This window comes from Podarcis liolepis, assembly GCF_965112155.1.
Source record: "Podarcis liolepis genome assembly, chromosome: 6".
NCBI classification, from domain to species: Eukaryota; Metazoa; Chordata; class Lepidosauria; order Squamata; family Lacertidae; genus Podarcis; species Podarcis liolepis.
In genome coordinates, this window is record NC_139559.1 from 98,959,581 (window position 1) to 98,986,221 (window position 26,641).

General features: G+C 48.6%; 2 protein-coding genes across 16 annotated transcripts in view; one reads left to right on the forward strand and one right to left on the reverse strand.

Annotated features, from left to right (window-relative positions):
* Positions 1–4,429, forward strand: part of PDE4DIP (phosphodiesterase 4D interacting protein) — a 107,962-nt gene extending 103,533 nt beyond the window's left edge. For all 13 annotated transcript variants that reach the window (XM_083507002.1, XM_083507008.1, XM_083506999.1 and 10 more), the window contains 4 exons: positions 70–201; positions 1,449–1,566; positions 2,458–2,504; positions 3,442–4,429. In XM_083507002.1, coding sequence (XP_083363128.1) covers positions 70–201; positions 1,449–1,566; positions 2,458–2,504; positions 3,442–3,489 — 345 coding nt within the window. In that variant the 3' untranslated portion in view covers positions 3,490–4,429. The remainder of the gene's footprint in view (positions 1–69; positions 202–1,448; positions 1,567–2,457; positions 2,505–3,441) is intronic.
* Positions 4,430–16,902: 12,473 nt separating this feature from the next.
* PRKAB2 (protein kinase AMP-activated non-catalytic subunit beta 2) lies at positions 16,903–26,251 on the reverse strand. 3 transcript variants are annotated; one of them, XR_014527095.1, is made up of 8 exons: positions 25,969–26,251; positions 25,590–25,756; positions 22,472–22,565; positions 21,731–21,851; positions 21,512–21,645; positions 21,192–21,260; positions 18,408–20,113; positions 16,903–17,847 (listed from the first exon to the last, which is right to left on the reverse strand). XR_014527095.1 is itself a non-coding variant. In XM_083507223.1 (7 exons), exons 1-7 carry the CDS (start codon positions 26,119–26,121, stop codon positions 20,036–20,038), a joined length of 816 nt encoding a protein of 271 aa, XP_083363349.1. In that variant the 5' UTR covers positions 26,122–26,237; the 3' UTR covers positions 16,903–20,035. The 3 variants fall into 3 exon arrangements, 2 of the variants coding, with proteins under 2 accessions (XP_083363349.1, XP_083363350.1); XM_083507223.1 differs by having other exon boundaries at positions 16,903–20,113; positions 25,969–26,237; XM_083507224.1 differs by lacking the exons at positions 16,903–17,847; positions 18,408–20,113 and adding an exon at positions 20,388–20,491 and having other exon boundaries at positions 25,969–26,239.
* Between the last annotated feature and the right edge of the window lie 390 nt (positions 26,252–26,641).

The window sequence follows — 26,641 nt, forward strand, 5'->3', positions numbered from 1 at the left end:
GGGCGTCAAAGTGGCTGAGGTTGTGCAAGAGACTCTCTTGATAAAAGTTTCTTCTCTCTGCTGCTGTAGATCTTCTGCCAAGAAAGGATCAGGCAACTGCTTGCCAACATGAGTTCTTTGCACCAGATCCTGGAGAAGTCCGCTTCGCTCCTGGCAACGTTCTGGAGAGCAACCCTTCCCGGCCCTCACATCTCTGCGCAAGTATGACAGGCAGCAGGGAGACGCTTCCTCTTCCCATGCAAAGCATCCTCCTCCTTTCCTTTAGGAGCAAAATTCCTTGAATGCACAGGCACTGCCAACTTCAAAAGAAGAGCTAAGAATACGTACCATGTGACAGAGATCTTCCTTGTGCGCTGTCTGCCTCATGCAGCCGGGTGTTTTTGTTTTGCATATTGGAAAGGGAACGATGGAGACATAAGAAAGGGTGGCGTATTCTATGTGGTGCAGGGAGAGAGAGAGAGAGAGAGAGAGAGAGAGAGAGAGAGAGACTGCTCTTAGGAAGTGGCATCTCAAGTAGTTTTGTGTCATGCTGCAGGCATTCCTAACTTAGTCTCTTAGGACTGATTTATATGTGCAACAGAATGAGTGCTAGAATGGACTAGACTATTCAATTCGGCAAAGAAAATCGCGTTTATATACCACTGTATCATAAAAATATATCACAGAGGTTTGTTTACAAGAATATAAAAACATAAAACCAGACAATAAAATAATAGAATGTTAAAAACAAGTTAAAAGCAAAAAATAAAATAAAAAATTAGGCAAACATCATCAGAGCATTTGGGGAAAGTACTCTAAATTGCCCGCATAGACCTAATGAAACAGAAATGGTTTCAGCAGGCATTTAAAGGTTGGCACAGGAGATGCCTGCTGAATCTCTAGTGGCAGGGAGTTCCTCAGGACTGGGCAGATGATCCTAAAGGCTCAACTTTTCATTGTTTCCAAATGAGCCTCACCAACTCAGGAAATGACAAGAGACACTCCTGCAGATGATCTCAGTGATCGAGCTGGACCATAAGGCCTCCGGTGTCCCCTGAGGTACGCTGGACCTAAGTTGTTCAGGGCTTTGTAAATCAATACAAGGATATTGAACCTGGCTCGGTAGCAGGTGGGCAGCCAGAGCAGCAGTTTTAACAATGGTGTGACCTGTCCGCCAACAGTCTGGCTCCCACGTTCTGCCCCAGCTGGAGCTTCCAAACCAGACCCAAGGGCAGCCCCACAGAGAGCGCATTGCAGTAGTCTGTCCTAGAGGTTGCCAACGCATGAACTATAATGCTGTTTTACTTTTGAAAAGTGAAGAATTATAAAATGTCTTTTACTCATATGTTGCTTGAAGAGGTGCAGCGCATTCTTTTACCTGCAGGAGTCCATAGCCTCGTTCTGTTTCATGGTTGGACTGCGTCACTCTTGGAGATGCCATGGAAAATAACCACCAGCTTCTTTCTCAGGAGCCATCTCGGAAGGAGGAGATCCAGGAGCTCAGAGCCAGACTAGCTGAGCCAGAGAGTCGCCTGCAGACTGCCGGCCGTGGGAAGGAGAGCATGGAGAGCGTCCTCCTTAGCCACTGTGAGCTGCCTCCCAGCTGTGAGGTGGTTGGTTGGGCAGGGGTGGGTGGCTTGGCTGTGCAGCCCTCAAGGCATTCATCCAGCCTACAGATCCAGAGCGGGCAAGACTTAGGGTCCTCCTGCCCTCTTTGCAGCTGAATCCACAGCAACCAGAAAACAATGCCGGGTCTTGTTTTGGGGCAGGAAGGGAGTGGAGAGGAAGAAAACTACAAGTTTACACTAAAAGTTTACATCCTTGTAATTAAAAATAGGAATGGGTGATTGCCCTCCTTTTTGCCTCAGAAGTACTTGGGGGGTTTCAGGAAATTACAATCAAAGACTCGAGAAGTCTGGAGGGCCTTTTCCTCCACGGCCTCCCACATCTGGGTGCTTGTCATGGGGCAGAGGGGGCAGAGGCGCCTGCTCCTGGGCTGTCTGCCGGCCTCAATTCTGTTCCCAGTAATCGGAGCAGAGGTGCTCAGGGCGTGCCTTGACTCAAATGCCTGCCTAGTTCTAATGGTATGTTTAATAAAGTCTTCCCAGCCCCACTGCATAAGCTATTGTTATTACATGTCACAGACATTGTTTTCTTTGACTTGGGGCTGTATCCTAGCAGCGGGCTGGCTACTGTCCTGTGCATTCTCACATGCACACGCATGCAGAACACATACAGGTGCATGCATCCCCATCAGTGCACTGGGCTCTGCTCCCCACAGCCCTGGGTTCTTTGACTTACAGCACTGCTGCCAAAAGCAGTAAGGCACATTGGGCCTCTGCGTAGCTGGCCGGCCCCCCACTGCCCTCTACTGCACGAAGGGAAATCTCACAAGATGCCTGGGCAATGAAGGGAAAGCGATGAAGGGGTCAGGGAGGAAATGTTCAGAGACAAGCCTGATTGTTACTTTGCTTACAGTGACAAGGACATACGATGTGCTGAGGAAAGCAAGGATGAACCTGGAGGTAAGTCCAAGCCCACTTACCTGCACAGTGATACAGGTGAGCCAGGAGGCCACAGAGGAATGCAGGCCAGGCTAGGCCAGAGTTCACTTGGCCCACAAGTCGTGGTGGCGTTGCTGTTGAGCACCACAGGGCTTGCTCCGAAGGCCTTACTCCACTGCTGTCCCTCTTTCTTGTGCAAGGCTACAAACCCTTTCACACTTCTTAACTACCCACACAGGGTCACAGAGCCCCTGGGTCACAGGGTCACCACCCCCAGGCTCATGTTCTTGAAAAAAGGCATCCCCATAATGGGGAGAGAAACACTCAGACTTTTTCCTACTTTCAAGGGCTTTTGTTCAGTTTACCACCCTCCCTGCCTGCTCCAGGCCAGCAAATTCTCCAAGATAATCATAGAAGCTGGGAAAGAACTGTGAGGAACAGCAGCTGAGAAAGTCCTAAGACCAGGTTGTCACTCGTGTGCTGCTTCTTTTTCTGCTACTCCAAGGAAGAGAAACGCTGCCTCTTCTCCAGACTGTTGGGGAGCACCTTGAACCTCCAACCTGCTGCACAAATGCCTTATTGCCTTTCAAATCCAGACTATCACCAGCTTAGAGAGGGAGGAGGTCCTGTTCCGCTCTCCACACTCGCTGAGATAGTGCTGGTCCCTGGCTTTCATGTGGGCTAAGCAGCCTTGTACCCAGAATATAGGGGGCCCCAAGCCAGTTTTGTAGTCAGCAGTGGGTTGTGTTTACTCCCCACCATTTGCAGCCATGGATTTCAATTCAAAGTTGGTGTTGCAAAAGATATTGTCCCATGGCACCAGTGTACCACTCCTGCCCTTTAGAGCCCTCAGAGCTCCTTGTCCCCACGGCATGGTAGGGTAGGGTTAAGCAGAAGGATGAGAGGGAGGGAGTTAACCCCGTTCTTAGACCTCTGCTTTGTGCACTATCCTCTCTAGGGGATCTCCCCCCAGCCTCTTCCATCCTGTGAGCATGTTCTTGCATGAGCGAAGAAGGAAACCTAGCAGCTCAAGTGCCCAGAAGCAGGTGGAAGAAAACGAAATTCAATTACAGTTCATCACCCAAACCCAGGCATCAGGAAATGACCCTGCCCCAGACCGGCAGCTCTTCGTGGTCCAGCAAGCCCTGACTTTTAGGATTTGCCCTGGAACCCAACCACTTCCTGACTTGCCAACTCCATCTCCTTCAGGGTGCGGCACCAAGCTGCCTGTGTGTGCTCTGGAGTGACTGCTGCTAGGGATCAGGCTGCAATTTGCCTGGAAATGATCCAGCCAAAAGTGCAATACTATACTAAAAATAGACTACTGCTATAAATGTTGCTGTCTGGAAAAAAAGGAGTGCTCTAAATGTGGCTTCATCCGAAGCTGCGCTCGTCTGACTCTGTGAGGCTGGCTGGCTGAGGCTCAGCCGCTTCTAGCATTCTCCTGTGTATGTTGCTGTAAATCAGGGTGTAGAATGTAAGGCAATGCTTTCCTTGCTCCAGAGAAGTACGGCCTTGAGATATATTGTTTGAAAATGTAATTATGCTGAGTTACTGGGAAAAGGGGAGAGAGAGCAAGGCTCCCTTAGCCCCGGCAACATTTGACTCTTCAGCTACTAATTTTCATCTTCTGAAGTTACTTCTGAACTCAAAGCCAGCCCCATCAGCCCACAGGCTGTTTTCTGATGTGTATCTCAAGTCACCTTCTGCAAGACTTCTTGTGACTGTTGCTTACCTGGAACAGGTAACACCAGTTTACATATAATGCACACAACAACTAATTGTGAAAGGATTAAAGAGTCCTTACTATAGTCTGTATGCTGTTAAGAAGGGCTCTAAGGGATGGGGAGAAATGAAAGTTGGCTTTGCTTAAATTTATTGAAAGACATGAACCATGTTTTCTTTGTATTATTTGAATTCCCAATAAAACTTTTTTAAAAAGTGAATGGAGTTTGTCTATGATGGAAACGGACAAGTTGCATCTTTGCTTGCAGTGCGAGACGGGCCTGGGCCAGTCCCTGAACCTTTTCTAGGAGCCGCTAAATTAAAGAGTTACCTCAGTTCTATTTCCTGCAGGAGCTAATGGATTTAACACAGCTCCAGACAGCTACTGAGCTGGATGTCAATTGGGCATCACAGGACCAGATCTGTCACAAGACTTGGTGAGGCAGCCGCTGCAGTGGGAGAAGACAGAGGGGTGGCTCTAGCCGCTCCGAGTCCCGGCAAAACCGCCTGCCTGTTCCACAGCCCTTCTCTCTCCCTGCTGCTTGCCAACACCCTCTTGCACCCAGGATTGCAGCCTTCTTTCCTGATGACTTGGCCACCAGCTCCATGCACTGGGCTGCTGCTACAGGTCTTTTTATGAGTGCAACTGCAGAGTTTTACCTGGCAGCTCTCAGCTGACATTGAGGAGGACTATTACACATGTTCACATCCACTCTTTAGTTCAGGCAGATGCAGATGTTGGGAGGTCTGGGCTGCAATCCTAACAGCCTTACCCAGGAGAGAGAGAGAAATTTCAGATAAAACCTTGCTCACTTATCACTTGGTCCTAGTTAGGTTGCATGGCAGTGGGACAGGAGGGGCGTTTTCTGGTTCACCTCATGCAGCAAAAATGTCTTAAGCAGCCCTGGTGCTTTTGGTCTGGTTTTGCCACAAAGTGCCTTGGCTACCTGGATGGATGATATCTGCTGGCAGTACAGGAGAAAGGAAATTTATTGATTTACCTGGACCTCAGGAGCTTTCGATGAGTTTCCTTCTGGATGTGCTGTCCAGCAGTGGTGGACCTTGTGGTCAAATTTCAGCAGCATCTTGTGCGATGCCAAAATTCAGCACCTCCCTCCCTTCCATTTAGCATCATACTTGTGGCACTGCCTGTGCTTCCAATCACGCTCCCCTAAACATGTCCATGTCCAGACTGGGAGCTGAAAGCGCCATAAGGAAGTGGTTCTGTTCATTCTTGGCTAGCTGATACTTGGAGAGGGTGCTGGGAGACTACAGCCTGCCCCCCCATGGTATGAGCTCCTGTGGGGTCTCTCCACTTTAGCACCCACCCACAACTACTTGAGTCATCTTAGAATCTGGAATAATGTATCAGTACAGTGCTGATGCGGGACGCGGGTGGCGCTGTGGGTAAAACCTCAGTGCCTAGGACTTGCCGATCGTCAGGTCGGCAGTTCGAATCCCCGCGGCAGGGTGTGCTCCCGTTGCTCGGTCCCAGCGCCTGGCAACCTAGCAGTTCGAAAGCACCCCCGGGTGCAAGTAGATAAATAGGGACCACTTATTAGCGGGAAGGTAAACGGCGTTTCCATGTGCTGCGCTGGCTCACCAGATGCAGCTTGTCACGCTGGCCACGTGACCCGGAAGTGCCTCTTAAGTGAGATGGGCACACAACCCTAGAGTCGGACACGACTGGACCGTACGGGCAGGGGTACTTTTACCTTTTACAGTGCTGATGACACTCAGTTCCATTTCTTATTTTCATCAGATTCAGGAGAGGTTGTGGAAATGAACAACAACAACAAATTTCTACCCTGCCCATCTGGGCGGCTTCCAGCAAATGATTAGAAATACATCAAGACATCAGTCATTTAAAACTTCCCTAAACAGGGCTGCCTTCAGTTGTCTTCTAAATGTCACATAGTTGTTTATTTTTTTGACATTTGATGGGAAGGCGTTCCACAGGGCAAGCGCCACTACTGAGAAGGCCCTCTGCCTGGCTCCCTGTAACTTCGCTTCTCGCAGTGAGGGAGCTGCCAGAAGGCCCTTGGAGCTGGACCTGTGTCTGGGGCAGAACGATGGGGGTGGAGACGCTCCAGGTATACTGGGCCGAGGCCGTTTAGGGCTTTAAAGGTCAGCACCAACACTTTGAATTGTGCTCGGAAACGTAATGGGAGACAATGTAGGTCTTTCAAGACCGGTGTTGTGTTGTCTCGGTGGCCACTCCCAGTCACCAGTCTAGCTGCCACATAATGGATTAGTTGTAGTTTCCAGGTCACCTTCAAAGGTAGCCCCACATGGAGCGCATTGCAGTAATCCAAGCGGGAGATAACTAGAGCATGCACCATTCTGGCGAGACAGTCCGCAGGTAGGGAGGGTCTCAGCCTGCGTATCAGATGGTGCTGGTAGACAGCTGACCTGGATACAGAATTGACCTGTGCCTCCATGGACAGCTGTGAGTCCAAAATGACTCAGGCTGCGCACCTGCTCCTTCAGGGACACAGTTACCCCATTCAGGACCAAGGAGTCCTCCACACCTGACTACACCCCCCCCAAAACAGTACTTCTGTCTTGTCAGGATTCAACCTCAATCTGTTGGCCGCCATCCATCCTCCAACTGCCCCCAGACGCTCACACAGGACCTTCACCACCTTCACTGGTTCCAATTTGAAAGAGTGGTAGAGCTGGGTATCATCCCCAACCCCACTGATGATCTCTCCCAGCGGCTGCATGTAGATGTTGAAAAGCATGGGGGAGAGGACAGAACTCTGAGGCACCCCACAAGTGAGAGCCGAGGGGTCCGAACACTCATCCCCCACACCACTTTCTGGACACGGCCCAGAAGGGAGGAGCGGAAGCACTGTATAACAGTGCCCCCAGCTTCTCTAGACAGTCTAGAAGGATGTCATGGTTGATGGTATCAAAGGCCGCTGAGAGATCCAGCAGAACTAGGAAACAGCTTTCACCTTTGTCCCCAGCCCGCCGGAGATCATCGACCAGAATGACCAAGGCAGTTTCAGCCCCATGGTGAGGCCTGAATCCCGACTGGAAGGGATCCAAATGGTCTGCATCCTTCAGACATGCCTGGAGTTGTTCAGCAACCACCAGCTCAATCACCTTACACAAGTATGGAAGATTGTGAGACCGGGCAATAGTTGGCCATATTGGCCAGATCTAAAGATGTTGAAGAATTTAAGGTTTAATGACCGCCTCTTTCAGCAGGTCTGGGAAGGCTCCCTCACAGAGGGAAGCATTCACCACCCCACAGAGGCCACTGCCCAGCCCTTCCCAGCTCACTTTTACCAGCCAGGATGGGCAAGGATCAAGGAGATCAGGTGGTTGGTTTCACTCGTCCAAGCAGCCTGTCCACATCCTCGGAGGTAACAGATTGGAATTGATCCCATGCAACTCGACTAGACAGGACTCTTAGCAGTCTCCCATCCCTGCCCTGCTCCCACGGTGGAGTCCACCGCTTTCCGAATCTGAGAGACTTTATCTGCAAAATACTTTGCAAAATCGTTGCAGGAGATCTTGGGGTCTTTACCAGGCCCCAATGTCAAAGGTGATTCTGTTAAATTGCGAACCACCTGAAAGAGTCTCCTGCTGCTATTTTCTGCAGATGCCATAGAGGCGGTGAAGAAAGTCCTCTTTGCCGTCGCTATCACCACTTGGTAGGCTCGACGTTGAGCTCTAATCCGTGTCTGATCTGATTCAGAATGAGTTTTCCACCACCGGCGCTCTAGCCTTCCCAAAAATTGTTTCATTGCCCTCAGCTCCTGGGAAAACCACAGGGCTGTCCAGGCTTCATACAATCAGAGAGGGCGCTTCGGAGCCAGACAGTCAGCAGGCCACCAGGTAATCAGTTGAAAGGCCATCAAAATGGGATGAAGCATCCACTACCACTCTCTGGAAACCATTTGAATCAATTAAGTGGCGGGGGCAGACCATCCAAATTGGTCCCACCTCCCTGCAGAGAGGAAGGGTCGTGGAGAAGTCCAGTTGCACCTGGAAGTGATCTGACCATGGCACTTTTGTTTCGCTTTTACTTAGTGTCAGATCACCAACATTCATAGAGGTGAACATGAGGTCTAAGGCATGTCCGCGACTATGAGTTGGACCAAACTCATTCAGGGACAGCCCCATGGAGGCCATGCTTTCCACCAAGTCCCAAGCAGCCCCTTGTAAGGTCGTGTTGGCATGGATTTTAAAATCCCCTAGGACAACCAAACTAGGTGTCTCCAGGAGAACATCTGCCACGACCTGAAGCAGCTCGGGCAGCGAATCCTTGGTGCAGTGGGGAGGTTGGTACTGTCAGGAGCTTGTCCTACACTCAAGTAGGACCCTGGCAGAGACACATGCCCAACTGGCAAGTTCTCACCCTCCTGGTCTTTCGTTCGGGAGTGTCAAAAGCTTTCTTCTGCCCGAATATCACAGCGACCGATGCCAACAGACATCGGCACACTTAGGGATCTGCAGAGTGTTTGCAGTTTGTGTAACAGAGCTCAGCAACTCAGAATTTTGGCTAATCTACTTTATTTGTATATAAACACATACAGAGCACTGCAACATGGCTCCCTCTCTCTCTAGCATCAGACAGCAAAGAGAAAAAGGACAAAGGACAATAGTCCCACTTCACGGAACACAGTAACACAAATATCTTGTCTCCGTCACTTTTTACTCTGTGGAGTCAAAACATACACCGTCATGTATGTTAGATTAGAGAACTGGGCCAAAACAAACAAGATGAACTTTAACAGGGAGAAATGTAAAGTATTGCACTTGGGCAAAAAAAATGAGAGGCACAAATACAAGATGGGTGACACCTGGCTTGAGAGCACTACATGTGAAAAGGATCTAGGAGTCTTGGTTGACCACAAACTTGACATGAGCCAACAGTGTGACGCGGCAGCTAAAAAAGCCAATGCTTTAAAGGAAGGAAAATAAAAATAAGATCAGTAGAAGACAAAGTAAAGTTTTTGAACTAATAGGAAGATCTGCAGAAGGAACTTGGAAGAAGAAGAAGAAGAAGAGTTTGGATTTGATATCCCGCCTTTCACTCCCCTTCAGGAGTCTCAAAGCGGCTAACAATCTCCTTTCCCTTCCTCCCCCACAACAAACACTCTGTGAGGTGAGTGGGGCTGAGAGACTTCACAGAAGTGTGACTGGCCCAAGGTCACCCAGCAGCTGCATGTGGAGGAGCGGAGACGCAAACCCGGTTACCCAGATTACGTGACTACCACTCTTAACCACTACACCACACATGAAAAGAGTCAAAAGTGTCTGACAGAGGATCACCAGGCAGAAGATTAGAGCAAAGAGCATTGGATAGAAGATCACCAAAAAGAGGAATAGTGGACATAGCAACATTACCTTTTGGACTGGACCGCCTAGTGAACATGACACCGGCACTACCAATGGAAGAAGAGCAGGCATTGGGTGCAGTTGGAGGAAAATCAGAGTAACTACATCATGGCACTGCAAGTATTAAGCTGGAATATTAATGGTCTGAACTCCCCGGAAAAAAGGCAGAGAGTCTTTCATTTACTCAAAAAAGAACAATTGGACTTGATTTGTCTGCAAGAAACACATGTGATAAGGCTACATAGGAAGATATCGAGTAATAAAAGATTGGGCCAAGAATTTATTTCATCAAAGTAAAAAAAAGAGGAGTAGTCCTTTATGCAAAAGAGAGCCTATCACCGAAATTTATATTTAAAGATGACCAAGGAAGATTTGTTGCAATTGAAATTCAATCACAAGGAGAGAAATTTTTGATAGTAGGTATTTATGCACCAAATGAAGGAAAATCGGAATTTTTCAAGAAGTTACATGAGATCCTGATGGACTATATGGATTACAATATGATTCTAATGGGAGATATGAATGGAGTGGTGTCTACAAATATGGACAAGGCACAGAGACAGGTAGTCACCAAGGATGGTAGACTACCAAAAACTTTTTTTCGACATGACTGAATATGGACTTAGTTGATATCTGGAGAACGAAGAACCCCCTGGGAAGAGAGGGAACTTTCTTCTCTGAGGCTAAAATGACATGGACAAGAATTGACCAAATTTGGGTAACAAGAGGACTGGCTCCGAAGACTAGTAAAGTGGAAATCTGCCCCAAAACTTGCTCCGACCATAATGCTGTGAAGATGGAAATGAAACTGACGCCAATTGGTTCCTTTAGATGGAGGATGAATGATACTTTGTTTAGGAATGAAGTGACTAAGAAGGCCCAAAAAACTTTGAGAGACTATTTTGAGATAAATATGAACACTACTGTGGAAAAAAGAGTAATCTGGGACGCAAGCAAAGTGCTTATGAGAGGATTTCTGATACAACAGAATGCAATTAAGAAGAGAATTCAAAATGAGAAAAAAGATAAAATCCTGGGGAAAATAAAGGGAGGAGAGAAGAAATTGAGGGTGAAACCAAAGTCGCAGGAGATTCTGGAAGAGATAAATTTATATCAAGTACAATATATGAAAATGACGAATCAGGAAATAGAATGGAAGATTAAACATATGAGACAAAAGACATTTGAATTGGCAAATAAGTGCGGAAAACTGTTGGCTTGGCAAATGAAAAAAAGACAAAAACTTAATACCATTACGAATTTGGAAGTGGAAGGAAAGAATATACAGAATCCAGTGGAAATTAGAAAGTGCTTCCAGAAGTAAACAACTATATACACAGGAGACGCAGAAAGAAATGGACATTGATAGATTTTTGAAAATTAATGGACTACAAAAAATCTCTCAGGAAAACAAGTTAATGCTGAATTACAAAATAACGGAGAAGGAAGTAGAAGGGGCCATTCAGAACATGCAATTAGGTAAATCCCCAGGACCGGATGGATTCACTTCAAGATACTACAGATCTCTGAAAGAATGGTTAATACAACCTTTAAAGGAAGTCTGTAATGAAATACTGGAAGGGAAAAGGGCACCAGAGTCGTGGAAGGAAGCTTACATCACACTTATACCGAAAACAGAGAGTGAAAAGACACAGCTCAAGAACTACCGCCCCATATCACTGCTTAATGTGGATTATAAAATTTTTGCAGATATCTTGGCTAAAAGATTAAAAAAAGGTGTTAGCAGAAGAAATCCATAAAGATCAAGCGGGCTTTCTCCTGGGCAGACACTTGTCTGACAATACGAGGAACATAATTAATATCTTAGAAAAACTACAAGTGAAGATTAATACTAAAGCAGTTTTGATATTTGTGGACGCGGAGAAAGCCTTTGACAATATTTCTTGGAGTTTTATGAAGAAGAATTTACAGGGGATGGGGGTTGGTCAAGGTTTTGGAAATGGTATAGGTGCAATTTATTCAGAACAGAAGGCTAAATTAATTGTGAATAACATAGTGACGGAAGAATTTAAGATTGAGAAAGGAACATGACAAGGTTGCCCAATCTCTCCATTGCTTTTTGTATTGGTCCTGGAGGTTTTGCTAAACATGATTAGAAGGGACCAATTGGTTAAAGGTATACAAGTGGGAGCTAAACAGTACAAATTGAAAGCATTTGCTGATGATTTGGTATTGACTTTACAGGAGCCAGAATCTAGTACTAAAAGAGTATTGGAATTGATTCAAGATTTTGGTCAGGTATCAGGCTTTAAGTTGAACAAGATGAAAACTAAGGTTTTAGAGAAAAATCTAACTGTGATGGAGAGAGATAAGTTTCAGAAGGAGACAGGATTAACATTGGTTAAGAAAGTGAAATATTTAGGGGTTAACATGACTGCTAAAAACGTGAATTTATTTAAGGATAACTATGAAAAATATTGGACTGAAGTGAAAAAGGACTTAGAAATATGGTCAAACTTGGAAGTTATCACTGTTAGGCCGAATTGCTGTGATAAAAATGAACGTATTGCTAAGGTTGCTGTTTCTGTTTCAAACATTGCAAATTTTGGACAAAATGGACTGTTTCAAGAAGTGGCAGAGACATCTCTAGATTTGTCTGGCAGGGCAAGAAGCCTCAAATAAAATTTAAGATATTAACAGATGCTAAAGAAAGAGGTGGATTTGCCCTGCCAGACCTTAAACTTTATTATGAATCAGCCGCTTTTTGTTGGCTGAGAGAATGGATGCTTCTTGAAGACACTGATGTGTTGGATTTGGAAGGTTTCAACAATGTATTTGGTTGGCATGCATATCTGTAGTATGATAAGGTTAAAGCACACAAAGCGCTTAAAAACCATATTGTCAGAAAAGCACTGTTTAATGTCTGGATAAGATATAAGGACTTGTTAGAAAATAAAACTCCAAGATGGCTGTCACCAATGGAAGCAAAGGCTCAGAAAAAACTCAATATGGAGGCCAAATGGCCGAAGTATTGGGAAATTCTGGAACAAGAGGGAGACAGATTAAAACTGCAAAGTTTTGAAAAATTAAAAAACAGAGTGCGAGATTGGCTCCATTATTATCAAATAATGGAGGCATATAATTTGGACAAAAAACTAGGCTTCCAGGTGGAAAAATCAAAATTGGAAACAGAATTGTTAGACCCCAAAGTTAAGAATTTGTCAAGAATGTATAACTTGCTGTTGAAATGGAATACTCAGGATGAAACGGTGAAATGTGCTATGATTAAATGGGCACAAGATGTTGGACATAACATTATGATGGCTGACTGGGAACAGTTATGGACCACAGGTATGAAGTTTATGGCATGTAATGCCTTAAAAGAGAATTTAATGAAAATGATTTACAAGTGGTACATAACACCAGTCAAGCTTGCAAAAATCTACCATTTGCCCGATAATAAATGCTGGAAATGTAATGAGACTGAAGGTACATTCTTTCACCTTTGGTGGACATGCCCAAGGATTAAGAATTTCTGGGAGATGATTTATAATGAAATGAAAAAGGTATTTAAATCTACCTTCCTGAAGAAACCAGAGGCCTTTCTCCTGGGCATGGTCGGCCAATCGGTGCCAAAGAAGGATAGAACTTTCTTTATGTATGCCTCAACAGCAGCAAGAATACTTATCGCAAAGCATTGGAAGACACAAGATCTACCCACCCGGGAAGAATGGCAGATGAAGCTGATGGACTACATGGAACTGGCGGAAATGACTGGCAGAATCCGAGACCAGGGAGAAGAGTCGGTGGAAGAAGATTGGAAAAAATTCAAAGTATACTTACAGAAATATTGCAAAATTAATGAGTTAGAAGGATGCTGGAATGAAGTTATATGGCTTTAGCAGAAATGTTATAAAGAATTAAGCAAAAACTGATTGTTAATGGGCCAAAGAGGAAAATTTAAGGTTAGATTGTGTTAAGATAAATTATAGAACAAAAAATTGAGAAAGATGGAAAGGATTTGCTGAAATAGCTAATTGAACTAGAATACAAAAAAGGGAGGTGTGAGGAGGTTGATGAAACAACTAAATGAAAGGTAAAGATACGGAAATATTGGATGTGTTTTTCAATGTTTTTGTTTTTCTTGTTGTTTTGCTGTATTGTTTTTTGTTTTTGTTTTTGATGTATTGTAAGGTATTGTTTTGTTCTGTTAAACTTTTTATGTTTCTTTCTTCTTTTTTCTGTAACTATTAAACCTCTAATAAATATTATTATTTTTTTAAAAAAAGGCCAATGCAATTCTGGGCTGCATCAATAGGAGTATAGCATCTAGATCAAGGGAAGTAATAGTGCCACTGTATTCTGCTCTGGTCAGACCTCACCGGGAGTACTGTGGCCAGTTCTGGGCACCACAGTTCAAGAAGGACACTGACAAACTGGAACGGGTCCAGAGGAGGGCAACCAAAATGGTCAAAGGCCTGGAAACGATGCCTTATGAGGAATGGCTAAGGGAGCTGGGCATGTTTAGCCTGGAGAAGAGGAGGTTAAGGGGTGATATGATAGCCATTTTCAAATATATAAAAGGATGTCACATAGAGGAGGGAGAAAGGTTGTTTTCTGCTGCTCCAGAGAAGCGGACACGGAGCAATGGATCCAAACTACAAGAAAGAAGATTCCACCTAAACATTAGGAAGAACTTCCTGACAGTAAGAGCTGTTTGACAGTGGAATTTGCTGCCAAGGAGTGTGGTGGAGTCTCCTCCTTTGGAGGTCTTTAAGCAGAGGCTTGACAACCATATGTCAGGAGTGCTCTGATGGTGTTTCCTGCTTGGCAGGGGGTTGGACTCGATGGCCCTTGTGGTCTCTTCCAACTCTAGGATTCTATGTGAAACAACAATCCCATGACTGCAATCATGGAGCAGGTACACTAACAGGTACACCAAAAGGAATCCTGTACTGCCCCTATTGCCCAACTTCCAGAACATGCACTCAGAGAACTGGGTCGTCCCAATATGATGCCCGGTGTAAACCAGTGACTTCTTAAACATCACTGCATCCCCCCCCCCCGCCCATATGACCTGGGTTGCTGTGTGTACAAGAAACCTGGTGGACAAGCAGCAGCAAGGACAGGCCCATCTGCTTCATCCAACCAAGTCTCTTCTCACACATGCCAGGTCAAGTCTTCCATCCACGATCAAGTCATGGATGGCAGTGGTTTTATGAGTCATGGACCTGGCATTGCACAGCAGCACCTTCAGGTCATTTGGGTTGATCCGTCCGGTCAAGACCAGACCCGGAGGCAGGGATAGTCCTCAAACAACGACTAAACCTGCCTCCTTGGTAATGACATGGTCTGATCTTAGCATAACTCCTACCCTTGATCACTGAGATCAGGTGTCCCAGCGCATCCCCCCCGTGGAACCTGCCCCAGACATTCTGTTGGCTGGGGCCCACTCCCCAGCAGGCCTGACCAGCAGCCACAGCCCTTGTGAAGCCTGTCAGGCCCTGCCCAAAGCCAGGTAGAAAGAGTTGTGCTCCCTCTAAAGGAGCAAATTTTGAGCCACATCCTTGGAGGGGTGATTTTAGCCTTTGGAGCCACTTACACTGATGCACATACCGTATTTTTCGCCCTATAGGACGCACCGGCCCATAGGACGCACCTAGATGGGGGGGGATTTATTCCCCCCCCCCAGGCGTGGGGGAAGCCCGAGCTTCCCCGACCCCAGCCCCCAGAACGGGAGCCAGAGCGATGCCGAAGCTGCGCGCACTCATCTCTAGCTGGTGGAATAAGGCGGCTGAGGACCCAGAGAGCACTGGCTCCCTCTCTGAACTCCAAAGTCCACAGCCGGGCAATACAGTACCTTGCGGCCAACTGAAGCCTGCATGTGTCATGCCATTTGACTGGGACAAGCAAGACTACTAAGAGAGCAAGATCAAAGAATAAGAGAGAACAGTGTTTGATCCCTACAGGGGCAGCTGCTCCATACTTGTCCTCTTAACCGGATAGAGCACAATCGGGATCCCCCGGGCCCTTGCACGAGCAGCCAGGGTTACTCTCTTTTTCCAAGTATCTCTGCTGGGCCCAATCCTCCATGCTACGTCTCTGAGACGAGGCTTGGGAGGCAGCTCTTTCCGGGAAGCGTCCCTGCCCGCCCGCCACCTTTCTGGGGGTGGCGCGACAGGAAGGATCCGCCTGGGCGGCCGGTGGGGCCCTGTGAGAGGAAGCGGCTGCTGTTACTTGTGCGGGGACCTGCCGCCTTTGCACCCTCTTCTGTAGCCCTCTGGGAGCTGGAGGGCGTGCAAGGCACAGCTTGCTTCCCCTCGCCTCAGCGGGTGGGAGAGAGCCCAAGCTAGCAACAGGCACTGGCCTGCTCACCCATCCCCTCTGGGTGGCTCACAACCTTCCCACCGGGAGAGGAAGCAGCCGCCGCCAAGGGGGCATCCAGCAGGCCGCCGGGGGAGACGTTTAAACTGTGGCTGAACTTCGCCAAGGGCAACCCAAAGCTTGCTCGCTTGCTCATGGGGATCGGCGATGGGGAGCCTGTGGGAAAGGCGCTTCCTCCACAGCAAACGTGCGATCTCGTTGGACATCCCCGCCCGCGAGCCCCCAGCTTCCCCCGCCACGCGTGGCACAGGGGATCAGGGCCGCCGCGCCCCAGTCCCCGCAGAGAGCGCGGACCTGCAGCTGGCATCTCACACTCTCTCTCTCTGGCTGATGGGAGGCATGCTCCCGAAAGTCGCCCATAACTTGGGAATTCCCTCTTCCCCCACCTGCCCTCCGCCATCCCGTGGCAGGGAGCGAGCAGCACTTTCCCCCGCTGCACGCGCCGGGCCGATTCTCTCTGAGATGCGTGCCAGGCTGAGGTTTGCTCCGCTTGGCGCTCGACTCGTGCTGCTTGCTCGCAGCCCGAGCCCGAGGCTGCCTTGGCAAAGAGAAGCCTGTGCAGCCTAGACTGGCTCAGCCAAGTGCCGAGCCAGATTTTCAGGAACAATAATAGAAAGCTGAGGGAGCCGAGCCACGAGGCAGCTTTGGCATCGCTCTGGGAGCTTGCCGGGCTGGGGGGATAGCTTCCTGAAGCCTGCATTCGCCCCATAGGACGCACACACATTTCCCCTTCATTTTTGGAGGGGGAAAAGTGTGTCCTATAGGGCGAAAAATACGGTAAGTGGGTTTGCTGGGGGCATGGGGCTGCATACACACAGCTGGACAGCCAACGTCTCCAGATCTCAAGGGCTCCCCACAATCCCTATAAAGGCCATAAATCTATGAAGCCATGACTTTGTTTGCTTCTAGTCACTATTCCACCACAGGAGCAAACATGAGACATTGCCCCCCCCCACTCCACGTCCAAGCTAATAAGAACCACAACAAGAGCCTGTTTTCCATTTAATAACGTGCATAAATTTTTATTAAAGTTACATTTCAATGAAAAAAAATCTTCAGTTTCTGTACACAATAAATTAAAACTGGACTATGCCCCTGATGGGAAAGGGGTCAATGTAGATTCTGGGATGACCCTCCAAAGTCTCTCTGACGACACTTTTTCACGGTAAAGGGAAAACTGGTTCTTCTTACCCCATACAAGCTGCCATCAACAGGAACACTTGGAAGAGCACCACACACCCATTCTATATTGCAAGTATCTGTACATTAAAAGGAACAGTATCCTGTGCAGGTGCTCCCTGTGGCTCCCCATGCTCAGCCAGGACCTCCTGCTGTGAGGAGGAAAAGGATCAGGCTGAATGTTAAATTCCATTATCTCGCCCCCCCCCCTGGTTATTTGGAGATGCTGACATCATCTGCCTCTCACCACCCAACAGGGCAGGGTATTTGCATGCTATAAAAGGAGCTGTCTCTCCTCAAATCCTTCTTGATGCAAAACAACTTACTTAACTGCTTAAGCAAGACACAGATGGGACCTGTGAATGCAGTTCAAGCAGGCTGGGGTGGAGGTGTATGGACCACTCAGCCCTTTCCTCTATCCAGGCTGACGCTGAACGCTTTTGGCTGTATGAGCACGTAGCTAAAGGTTAGGGAGGGAGAACTTGCAAATCCCTCAAGTAGCCACAAAGTGCTCAGCTCCTCTCTGCCAGGCAACCTGCCAGTATAGAAACCATGCAAGAGCCATACAGAGGCCCTTTTCTATTTATGCCCCCCCAAGCCTCTGCCATTTAGCCCTGCCCCTTCCCTGGCTGCTGCCAGCACCAGCCCACTTTAGTTCACCTCAGCTCTTCTATTCTCTTCCTGCATTTCTGCACTTCTCTCCACATGACAATCTGAGCCGACAGCATGGTCCAAGTGACTACTAACTTAACGCTGCTTGCTTGCATGCAGCGTTAAGTTAGTAACGGCTTCCATAGAAACCAAAAATACACTAAAATATCACAACGTTAAAAACGTCCCTGAACAGGACTGCCTTAAGATGTCTTCTGAATGTCAGGTAGTTGTTTATCGCTTTGACACCTCGTGGGAGGGCGTTCCACAGGGCGGGCGCCACTACCGAGAAGGCCCTCTGCCTGGTTCCCTGTAGCTTTGCTTCTCGCAATGAGGGAACCGCCAGAAGGCCCTCGGCGCTGGACCTCAGCGTCTGGGCAGAACGATGGGAGTGGAGACGCTCCTTCAGGTATACTGGGCTGAAGCCGTTTAGGGCTTTAAAGGTCAACACCAGCACTTTGAATTGTGCTCGGAAACATACTGGGAGCCAATGTAGGTCTTTCAAGACCGGTGTTATATGGTCTTGGCGGCCGCTCCCAGTCACCAGTCTAGCTGCTGCATTCTGGATTAGTTGTAGTTTCCGAGTCACCTTCAAAGGTAGCCCCACGTAGAGTGCATTGCAGTTGTCCAAGCGGGAGATAACCAGAGCATGCACCACTCTGGCGAGACAGTCCAGTGCCCAGAACAACAGCACTGGGTAAGAATATTTCTTAAAGCATCTAATTCATTCATTTCCCCACCCCCAAATATCCACTGTTTTGAAGGCTAGAAAATGTTTAAGACATCAGTAAGTCAAAACTGTGATTCTCAAGATCCTAAGAGATGTTCTAGCCGCCAGAGAAATGTCAGGTATCTCAGGACTTTTTTCCATGCCCATATAAAATTCACTCTTAAAACACACACAAATATATGTCAAAATGACCGCTAAGCTAATGTGTTAGGGAAAGGGAGTTGGCCAACTACAGGTCACACCAAGTTCCATTGTAAGATTTGATGGTCTTCCCAAAACAGGTGTAGTGTGAAGGCAGTGGCCAGGCTCTCCCCAGCAGCTGAGGGCTAGAAATAGGCAGGAAAAGCCAATTCCATTGAATGTAAATATTAAGTAACTATTACCCAAGACATCTTAAAACAGCCTCAACATTCAGATGCAATATGCCTTTGATTCTGGGGATAAAGAAGAGAGGAAAGTCTTCATAAACCTGCTCTCTTTATTAGCTTCCAGCTGGCTGGGCAAAATGGACCTTTGGTGTGAGACTGCAAGGCAGCTCCACATTTCCAGCGTCAATTGCCTTCCACACCTAGCACTGCAGCTACTTCCTGCTGCACAGTATTTGTTTGCCTATGTCTGCAGACCACAGCCGATTCTTTTCTTGGATAATAAAAATATTCTGATGAGGAGTGACTCAAGGGCCCTTCACAGGAGTGTCCAACACTGAAAATACTGCCCCAGAACAGCGTGATTCCACAGGAAAGGACAAGCACCTTATGGTTTAAAATGGCACCACACTGAAGCAACTCTGCAATTTTGAATGTGGCTATAAAAGGCCTGCAGCGGTAGGTGTTAAGCATGTAAGAACTGCCCTGCCCCATTAGACCAGAGGTCTGTGTAGTCCAACACACTTCTTCCGACCATGGTCAACAAGATGCTGTCAGGAAACCGACAGGCAGCACTTGATGGGAACGGAGATTCAGTAGCTCACTCCTTGTAAGTGTGGAGGTTCTATCTAGTCATCATGATTTGTAACCATGTGCTAGCTAGACCTATCCTCTGGGTCCCGGTCCCCCCATTGTAGCATCCCTTGGCAAAGGCCCTATGTTAACCAACAATGACTGGAACATAAAGGGAGCAGGAAATGTATAATTCTCCCAGGGCCAGGTAAAATAAGGAGCAGCCGATCTCTACCTTAACACTGTTCTACTCCTAGAAAACGCTTGGGGGATTACAAAAGGCTGTCCAGGATAGGTTAGCAAGAAAGGAAGGCTCAGTGCTTCTTCACATTCCCCAGGAGGAAGCCATTTCACCCCAATGGTTGATAAGTCTAAAGAAGATAATGCATCCCCCAAATTTGGTAATATCCTTATGCTACAAAGAGGTGCAACTTGTATGTCACAAACAGCCATCAAGGAAGAAAGCTCTTGATCAGCCTGCAAAGCCAAGAGAGACTGATCTCATGCAGAGCAGTAGCCTCTGATGAAGAGCCCAGAAGCCGACTGCCCGCTCTTGTGTCTGCTTCTATTCCGATGTGCGCAGACAAAGCAGCGGCCTGCGCTCCCATGGAGACAAGGACAGACCCAGCTCAGATGGGCTTGTAGAGGAGAGTAGTGACGTATTTCTTCTTGTAGCGATGAGTGGCACTGAGCACCATGACACCATCCTGGGAGGGAAGGAGAGAGGAGGATTTAAAGGGTTCTAGAATACCATGGCATGGTGCTCTCCACTACATGTTTTGGACTGCAAATCCTATCAGCTCCAGCCAATATGGACAATTGTCAAAGATGATGGGAACTGTAGTCCCAAACATCTGGAGAGTACCAGGTATTGGCTACCCCTCACTAACTGCTTACAGAGGGCTGGTGGGGGAAGTTCTGAGCAGGGGTTAAGAGAATGAAGATATTAGAGCAGAAAGTTTGTGCTTAGAGGGTTTTTACACACTTTCACCCTTCCTCTTTCCCCATCCTTAATTTTCTTCCAAAGTAAAATACTTGCAGACTCAAAGTGTAAAATGGGCTGCTCCCATCCTCATTGAGAAGAGCTGGAAGAAAGTGGGATATTTGAGAAGAGGCACTTGGGGCAGAACAGCAGACAAGATATAGGCAGCCTCAGACATAAGAAGTGCTTTCCATTTCAGGTAAAGGACCCCTAGACGGTCAAGTCCAGTCGAAGGCGACTATGGGGTGTGGCACTCATCTCCCTTTTCAAGCCAAGGGAGCTTGTCCACAGACAGCTTTCGGGGTCAAGTGGCCAGCATTATTAAACTGCTTCTGGTACAACGGAACACTGTGACAGAAAACAGAGCGCACAGAAACGCCATTTACCTTCCCGCCACAGTGGTACCTATCTATCTACTTGAACTGGTGTGCTTTCAAACTGCTAGGTTGGCAGAAACTGGGACAGAGCAACAGGAGCTCACGCCATCACACAGATTCAAACCATCAACCTTCCGATTGGCAGGACTAAGAGGCTCAGTGGTTTAGTCTCCCATTTCAGCTTCTCCCCAAGAATGCTTTTTTTTCTGAACAGCTCCCTCAATCATAGCTATCTTACCCTGAATTCTAAACTGTTAAAACCCACAACTGGGCAAGGAGGTAAAGCAATTAGCAAGATGGTGCCGTGCATGGCAGGAATGAGAGAGAAGAGCGAGAACACTCAGTCCCTTGCCCTCAAGCTCTGAGGAGGAGGAGCAAGAGAAAGAAGAGGAAGAAGCCCTGCAGGCTGCCTGGTCCTGGCCTTACCTTAATTGACAGGGCATAGAGATGGTTCAGCATCACATGGTTTGGCTCAGGCAAGAGGGCTGGGTCACACTGAAACAGAAGGAAAGGTCACTCTTCACCTAGGCAGCCATTTCTAATTCTGTCACTGGGTGCTTACATGTACCTTAAATTTTAGTCGCATGAGGCCAATCAATGTGGGCACACCCCATAGCAGGTAGGTGTGACCTGTCCTGCTCCAGACACTCTGGGAACCACAGCTCACTTTAGAGTAAGGCTGCACCTCCCACAATGGAGCCCTCTATAAAGGTCTTGCTGTATACTGCCTTTGGACTGGTACTCACCGAAATGTTAGTATCCTTGTTAAGGATGACTTGGAGGAGATGGGGAGGAAGAATGGGCGGGGACTTGAAACGCTCCTCAGGTCGATAAACATACATTTCTTGGCCATATATTCCAGGAGGGGAGCCAGAAAGGTCTATTAAAAATAAAGATAGTATGAGAAAGGAAACCAGGAAACACCATCATTTTGGATGTTGACACCAACAGCACAAGAAAGTCACCTCGACAGGAAGTCTCTGAACTTTCTAGGGAGTCCACCTTTAAAGCATCAAACACTTCGAAGTCAGACTTCCTGACATGAATCAGATTGTTAATTGTCCCCATCTGACTGGTGACCACTGGCTGAAAAACAAGACAGAGGTACATGCCACAGCCGCAGGTCAAATCCCCACCCTTCCCAACATATATATGCAGAGAACAAAGTCACATCCCAGGGGAAGCAAGGAGAACTGTGTAGAGGAGGTTAAGCACAGCTACAAAAAAAGAAGACTTAAAAATCCTCAGCAGTGGTAGATGTAACATATAAGCAATGCAGAACACAAGGTCTCACTATTCAATTAAAACCTACGAACTACATCGAAAAGCCAGTCAGAATATGTACTAGGGGAGCAGTACATAAATTCAGAAGCACAGTTAAGTGCCAGGGATTCTACCCTGAAAAAAGAAAAAGAGAAGAAATCATAGAAGCAGTCAAAATAATCCAGCAAAACTGGAAGGGAAGCCAGGGGCCTTGTCATTGGCAATTTTAGCCAGAAGGTCCTGCTTGCCTCTTCTAACTATCAGAAGCTACAGAGTGCACTGATAGGGAAGTAGCCTGCAGCATGTGACCCTGGCTCAGAGAACTAAGCTGACAGGGCAGGCAACAAGGTCAAGCCCAGCCCACCTGAAAATGTACGGGGCGGGGGGGGCGCAGAAGGTCCTCTCAGCAATATGACACAGACACATGGAAGAAAAGGAGTTACCTCGGAGGGATCATGAACCCACTGGCCATCCACAAAGAACTTGTACTGGTGCTCCCCTTCAGGAAGGTCCAGAATAGCGACAAAGTCATTGTGGCTAAAAGGAGAGGGAGCAATCATCCACAGTGAGAGGCAACAGCTTAGAGCCTCATCCATCTGCCCACTCATGTATCAACTATGGTTCTATCCTGCCCCATAACCATAAAGCTCCAGGTGGCATACATAATCTTTTAAAAAACACAACAGAAATAAAAATAGTCAATATAAAACACGTTACACATTACTTTCAAAAATGGGGAAATAAAATCTATTAGAAGCCCCCCAAAAGCTTGCAAAAAAACCAAACGGACAACTTAGAAAACTAATCAAACTACTGAAAGTATAAGTGAGCTACATTGTGCCAGAATTTACAGGGAGCCCTGAAAAGAACAGCAAAGTACTAAAGCTGCAATTGTCATGTACTGTCAAATGCCACAGCAATACTGGCACAAGACTGGGTTACCTGGAAGAACACAGAGCCACCACACAGAGCTCCCTGAATCTTAAGACCCCCTTTGGGGGCCCAATTGTGTATCCTACTGTCAAGTGAAAAGAGGAGATGGCCACAAAGGAGATGGCCTACTCAATGATGGAGCCCGTTAGGGAACAGCCTTTCCAGAGCTCACATGGTGCCTTCTTTATAGTTTTTCAGTGCCACATTAAAACTTTTTAATCACATTTAAACTCCTATTTCAAAGCAACCCCGTGGTCTTTACTGTTTTAATGGTGCTTTAGAGAAACCTTATGTCCTCATTCTTTCAGGGTGGTTTTTAAGGTGAGAGGTTGGCACAGTGCTTCATCCCTCTGCACGCTTTACCCATCAAGTTCAAGGGACCTCCAATGTATGCCAGCTTTCTCTCGAGTCTTGTTCTCTGTACAATATTGTATGAAATAAACCAGTAAAATTTCCAAATTACTGTAAGGTCTGGAATTTATTAGAAATCCCTTGCCTTCCCTTTTAGGTACTGGTGGGGAGGGAGGCTTAAATGAGAACAGCCTGACCTGCCATTATCTTTGTGCTCTTACAGACCTGTGACAGCTGGGGAAGCGTCTCAGTTGCAGTAAATAGATCCAAGTAAAAGAAGTTAAAGTTAAGCACCTGTGAGGAAAGGTTAGCTCCACCCACTAATTAGCATTTAATTAATCATCACCTGAACCTGAAACAGAAGCACAGCACAGGGTGTTGCATGCCAGAACCTAAATCTCACAAGGGTAATCCTTTAGCTGTAGCTTTCAGTTCAGGAGCTGAATGCCCATGAGAGGAAATCTTCTAGACAACAAAGAGTTCTAGCTGGCAGCTCTACTCTAGCAGGGAAGCCTAGAGTGGTTGTAGTAAACCTCGACCAGACACACAGATTGCACTCAAGTTTGGAAAGGACTAAAGTTGTACGTTTTACCAAGCCCACAATGCCTAGATCAGGCGTCCCCAAACTAAGTTCCACGGGCCCCAGACCCCATCTCCCAATCGCAGCCTCCTCACGCACCACCCGGGCATCTCCCCGCCCCGGAGGTGCGTAGTCAGCAGCCACCCCTGCCTGAGCCGCCGCCCACTGTGGGGCGCAGAGGCCGAGAGGGCAGCCTTGAGGGGGGAACAGTGTCTCTACCAGGGTCTGAGGCGCCTGAGAAGCAAGGAAGGAGGGGAGAAAGGCCTAACCCTAACCCAAATGCTGACAAAGTATTCAGAACACTGCCCAGGAGTACTCTGCGAGAAAATCAGAGACGAAGGGAGCAGGCCCAGGTCAGCGCCACATCCCTTCCGGGGTGGACGAAGCGAGCAAGGACTGGCCCGCGTGAGGGCCTTGCTGGCGATGCAGAGCACAGTGCCCTCCTAGGGTACCCACCTTGGGTACCCACCTCGGGTACTCCTAGGGTACCCACCTCGCCCCCCCTGGGCCCAGTATTGACTCCAATCCCCCGATCTGGCGCACCTGCAATGCCACGAGTTCGTGATGTGCCAGAGGAGTTGCCCCCGCAGTGAGTCGGGAGTCGTGGGGACGGGTGACATGCAGGCAAGCTGGCATGTGGGGATTTGGTGTTGGAGGACTGGCGTGCAAGCTGGGGGGGTTAGGGAGAAACACGGGCAAGTTGGGTCGTGAGGATGGGGCTTAAGGATTAGGGAAGGTTAGAGAAGCACATGCATAGGCTGGGTTGTGGGGAAGGGGGTTAGGGAGACATGTATAAGCTGGGTTGTGGGGTTGGGGGCATGGAAGGCCTGCATGTAGACTGGGCCATGGGGGTTAGGGAGATCCCTGTGTAGGCTGGGTTGTAGGGACGAGCATTAGCAATACTTCCCAATTGAAATACTTATAAGTTTATGTTGATTAAAATCATTCATTTTAAATATTGTATTGTTTTTCCTGTTTTTTGTGCACTACAAATAAAATATGTGCAGTGTGCATAGGAATTCATTCATATTTTTTTCAAATTATAGTCCGGCCCCCAACAGTGTCTGAGGGAAAGTGAACCAGCCCCGTTTAAAAAGTTTGGGGACCCCTGGCCTAGATAGTGAACGAATCTGCTCCTAAACAAAATATAGACTTCATCTTCAGTTCAAGCTCAGTCTATGCCCTGTTTAGGTTAAAAGCAGAATTCATAAGCTAAAGAGGTGGTGTAGATCTCAGTTCCATTTTTTAAAAACCAGCTTTTTCAGTTTTCAAAAAAGGGCATGTTGAAGTAGGCTTAAAGTGAGAGAGAGGCCCCCTGTGTTCCTGGGGAGGCTACATCTGACTACATCTTCTCCTCAATCATTGTTTCCTTTACAAAATCAAGATGTTACTGCCCTACCCTGCCAGGATTGATACGTTTTATGTGAAGCATTTCGAACCTTTGCAATGTGCCATGTCCGACACGGGGCCATCACACACCAAAGTCGGGCCTTCAGAGCATCCGTCGCAGCAGAGCACCATGCTTTGCACCGGCTGAGCCATCAAGCCCTAACAATCCCATGAGGCGCATGGATGGATGTGAGCAGTCCCCGGCAGCCTTTCATTCCCAGGCCCCCTTGCTCTTCCGGCCGGGCTTTGCTCTGTGCAACAACCTCTCCTCCCCACACACAGGCAGAGCAGCGTTTCAGCCAAGGCACCTTTTAATGAGAGGGATCTTGGCACTCCAATTGTTGAAGGAGCCAGAGATGAAGACTTCCTTCCCTCCCTCCGTCCATCGGATGACGGTGGGGCGCGCCTGCTGGGCTGGCTTGATGGCCTCGTCCAAGTCGTGGTGCCAAGACACAAAACCTTTCTCCGCGGGGAGCTGCAGGAGGAAAGCAAGAGCTGCATCTTGCCCCCTGGTTCCCCCCCCCCAGGGCGCTCCGAAGCCCGACCCCTCCAGCCCCCGGGAGGCGGCCCTTGGGGGGGCACTAGGGCGGGGTCCCCCGTCCCCCCCGCTCCCCAGCCGGCTCTCTAGGCGGGGGGGGGGTGCAGAAGGCAAGACGCCCCCCCCCGCCGCGGGTCCTCGAGGGCTACCTTGGCGCCGGGGGCGCTGAAGAGCGCGGGGTCGTCGCTGCTGCCCACCATGATCTTGTGGGGAGGGGGCTCCTTGGCCGGCGGAGCCTCCGAGCGGGGCGCCTTGCTCCCCGGACGCTCTCCGGACCCGCGCTCGCTCGCCGTGTTGCCCATGGCCGGGGGGCGAAGGGGGTCCCGCGGGCAGGAGGAGGAGGAGGAGGAGGCGGCCGCTGCTGCTGCCGCCGCCGCCCTTCGCCCAGGGCCTCCTCTCCCCGGCCCGGCGGGCCCCCGTCAAAATGGCGGCGCCCACGGAGCGCATGCGCCCCGCGCCCAGGCCCCACGGGAGGGAGCCTCGGGCGGGCCGCTTTCTCCTCCCGAGGAGGCCCGCCTCGCCTTCCGCGCCTCTGGGAGAGGCCCGCCAGCCGTAGGAAGCCCCTCAAGGCGCTGGTCCTCATTGCGCCGCTGCTTCTGCCGCCGGGAGAAAACGGGGGCGGGGCGGGGCGAGAAGAAGGAAGGTTGAGGAGTTGAGGAGAGTGCGAAAGTCCGGAGGAGGTGTGAGGAAGCGACCAGGGAAACCGGGCGGCCCCACTGCCAGCCCTCGCCAGAGGGACGGGGCGAGAGGAGGAGCGGCCCCCGCCTTGGCCGCCCTCGCTGCCGCTGCCCTGCGCCTCTTTCCCCGGGGTGCAGAAAGGTC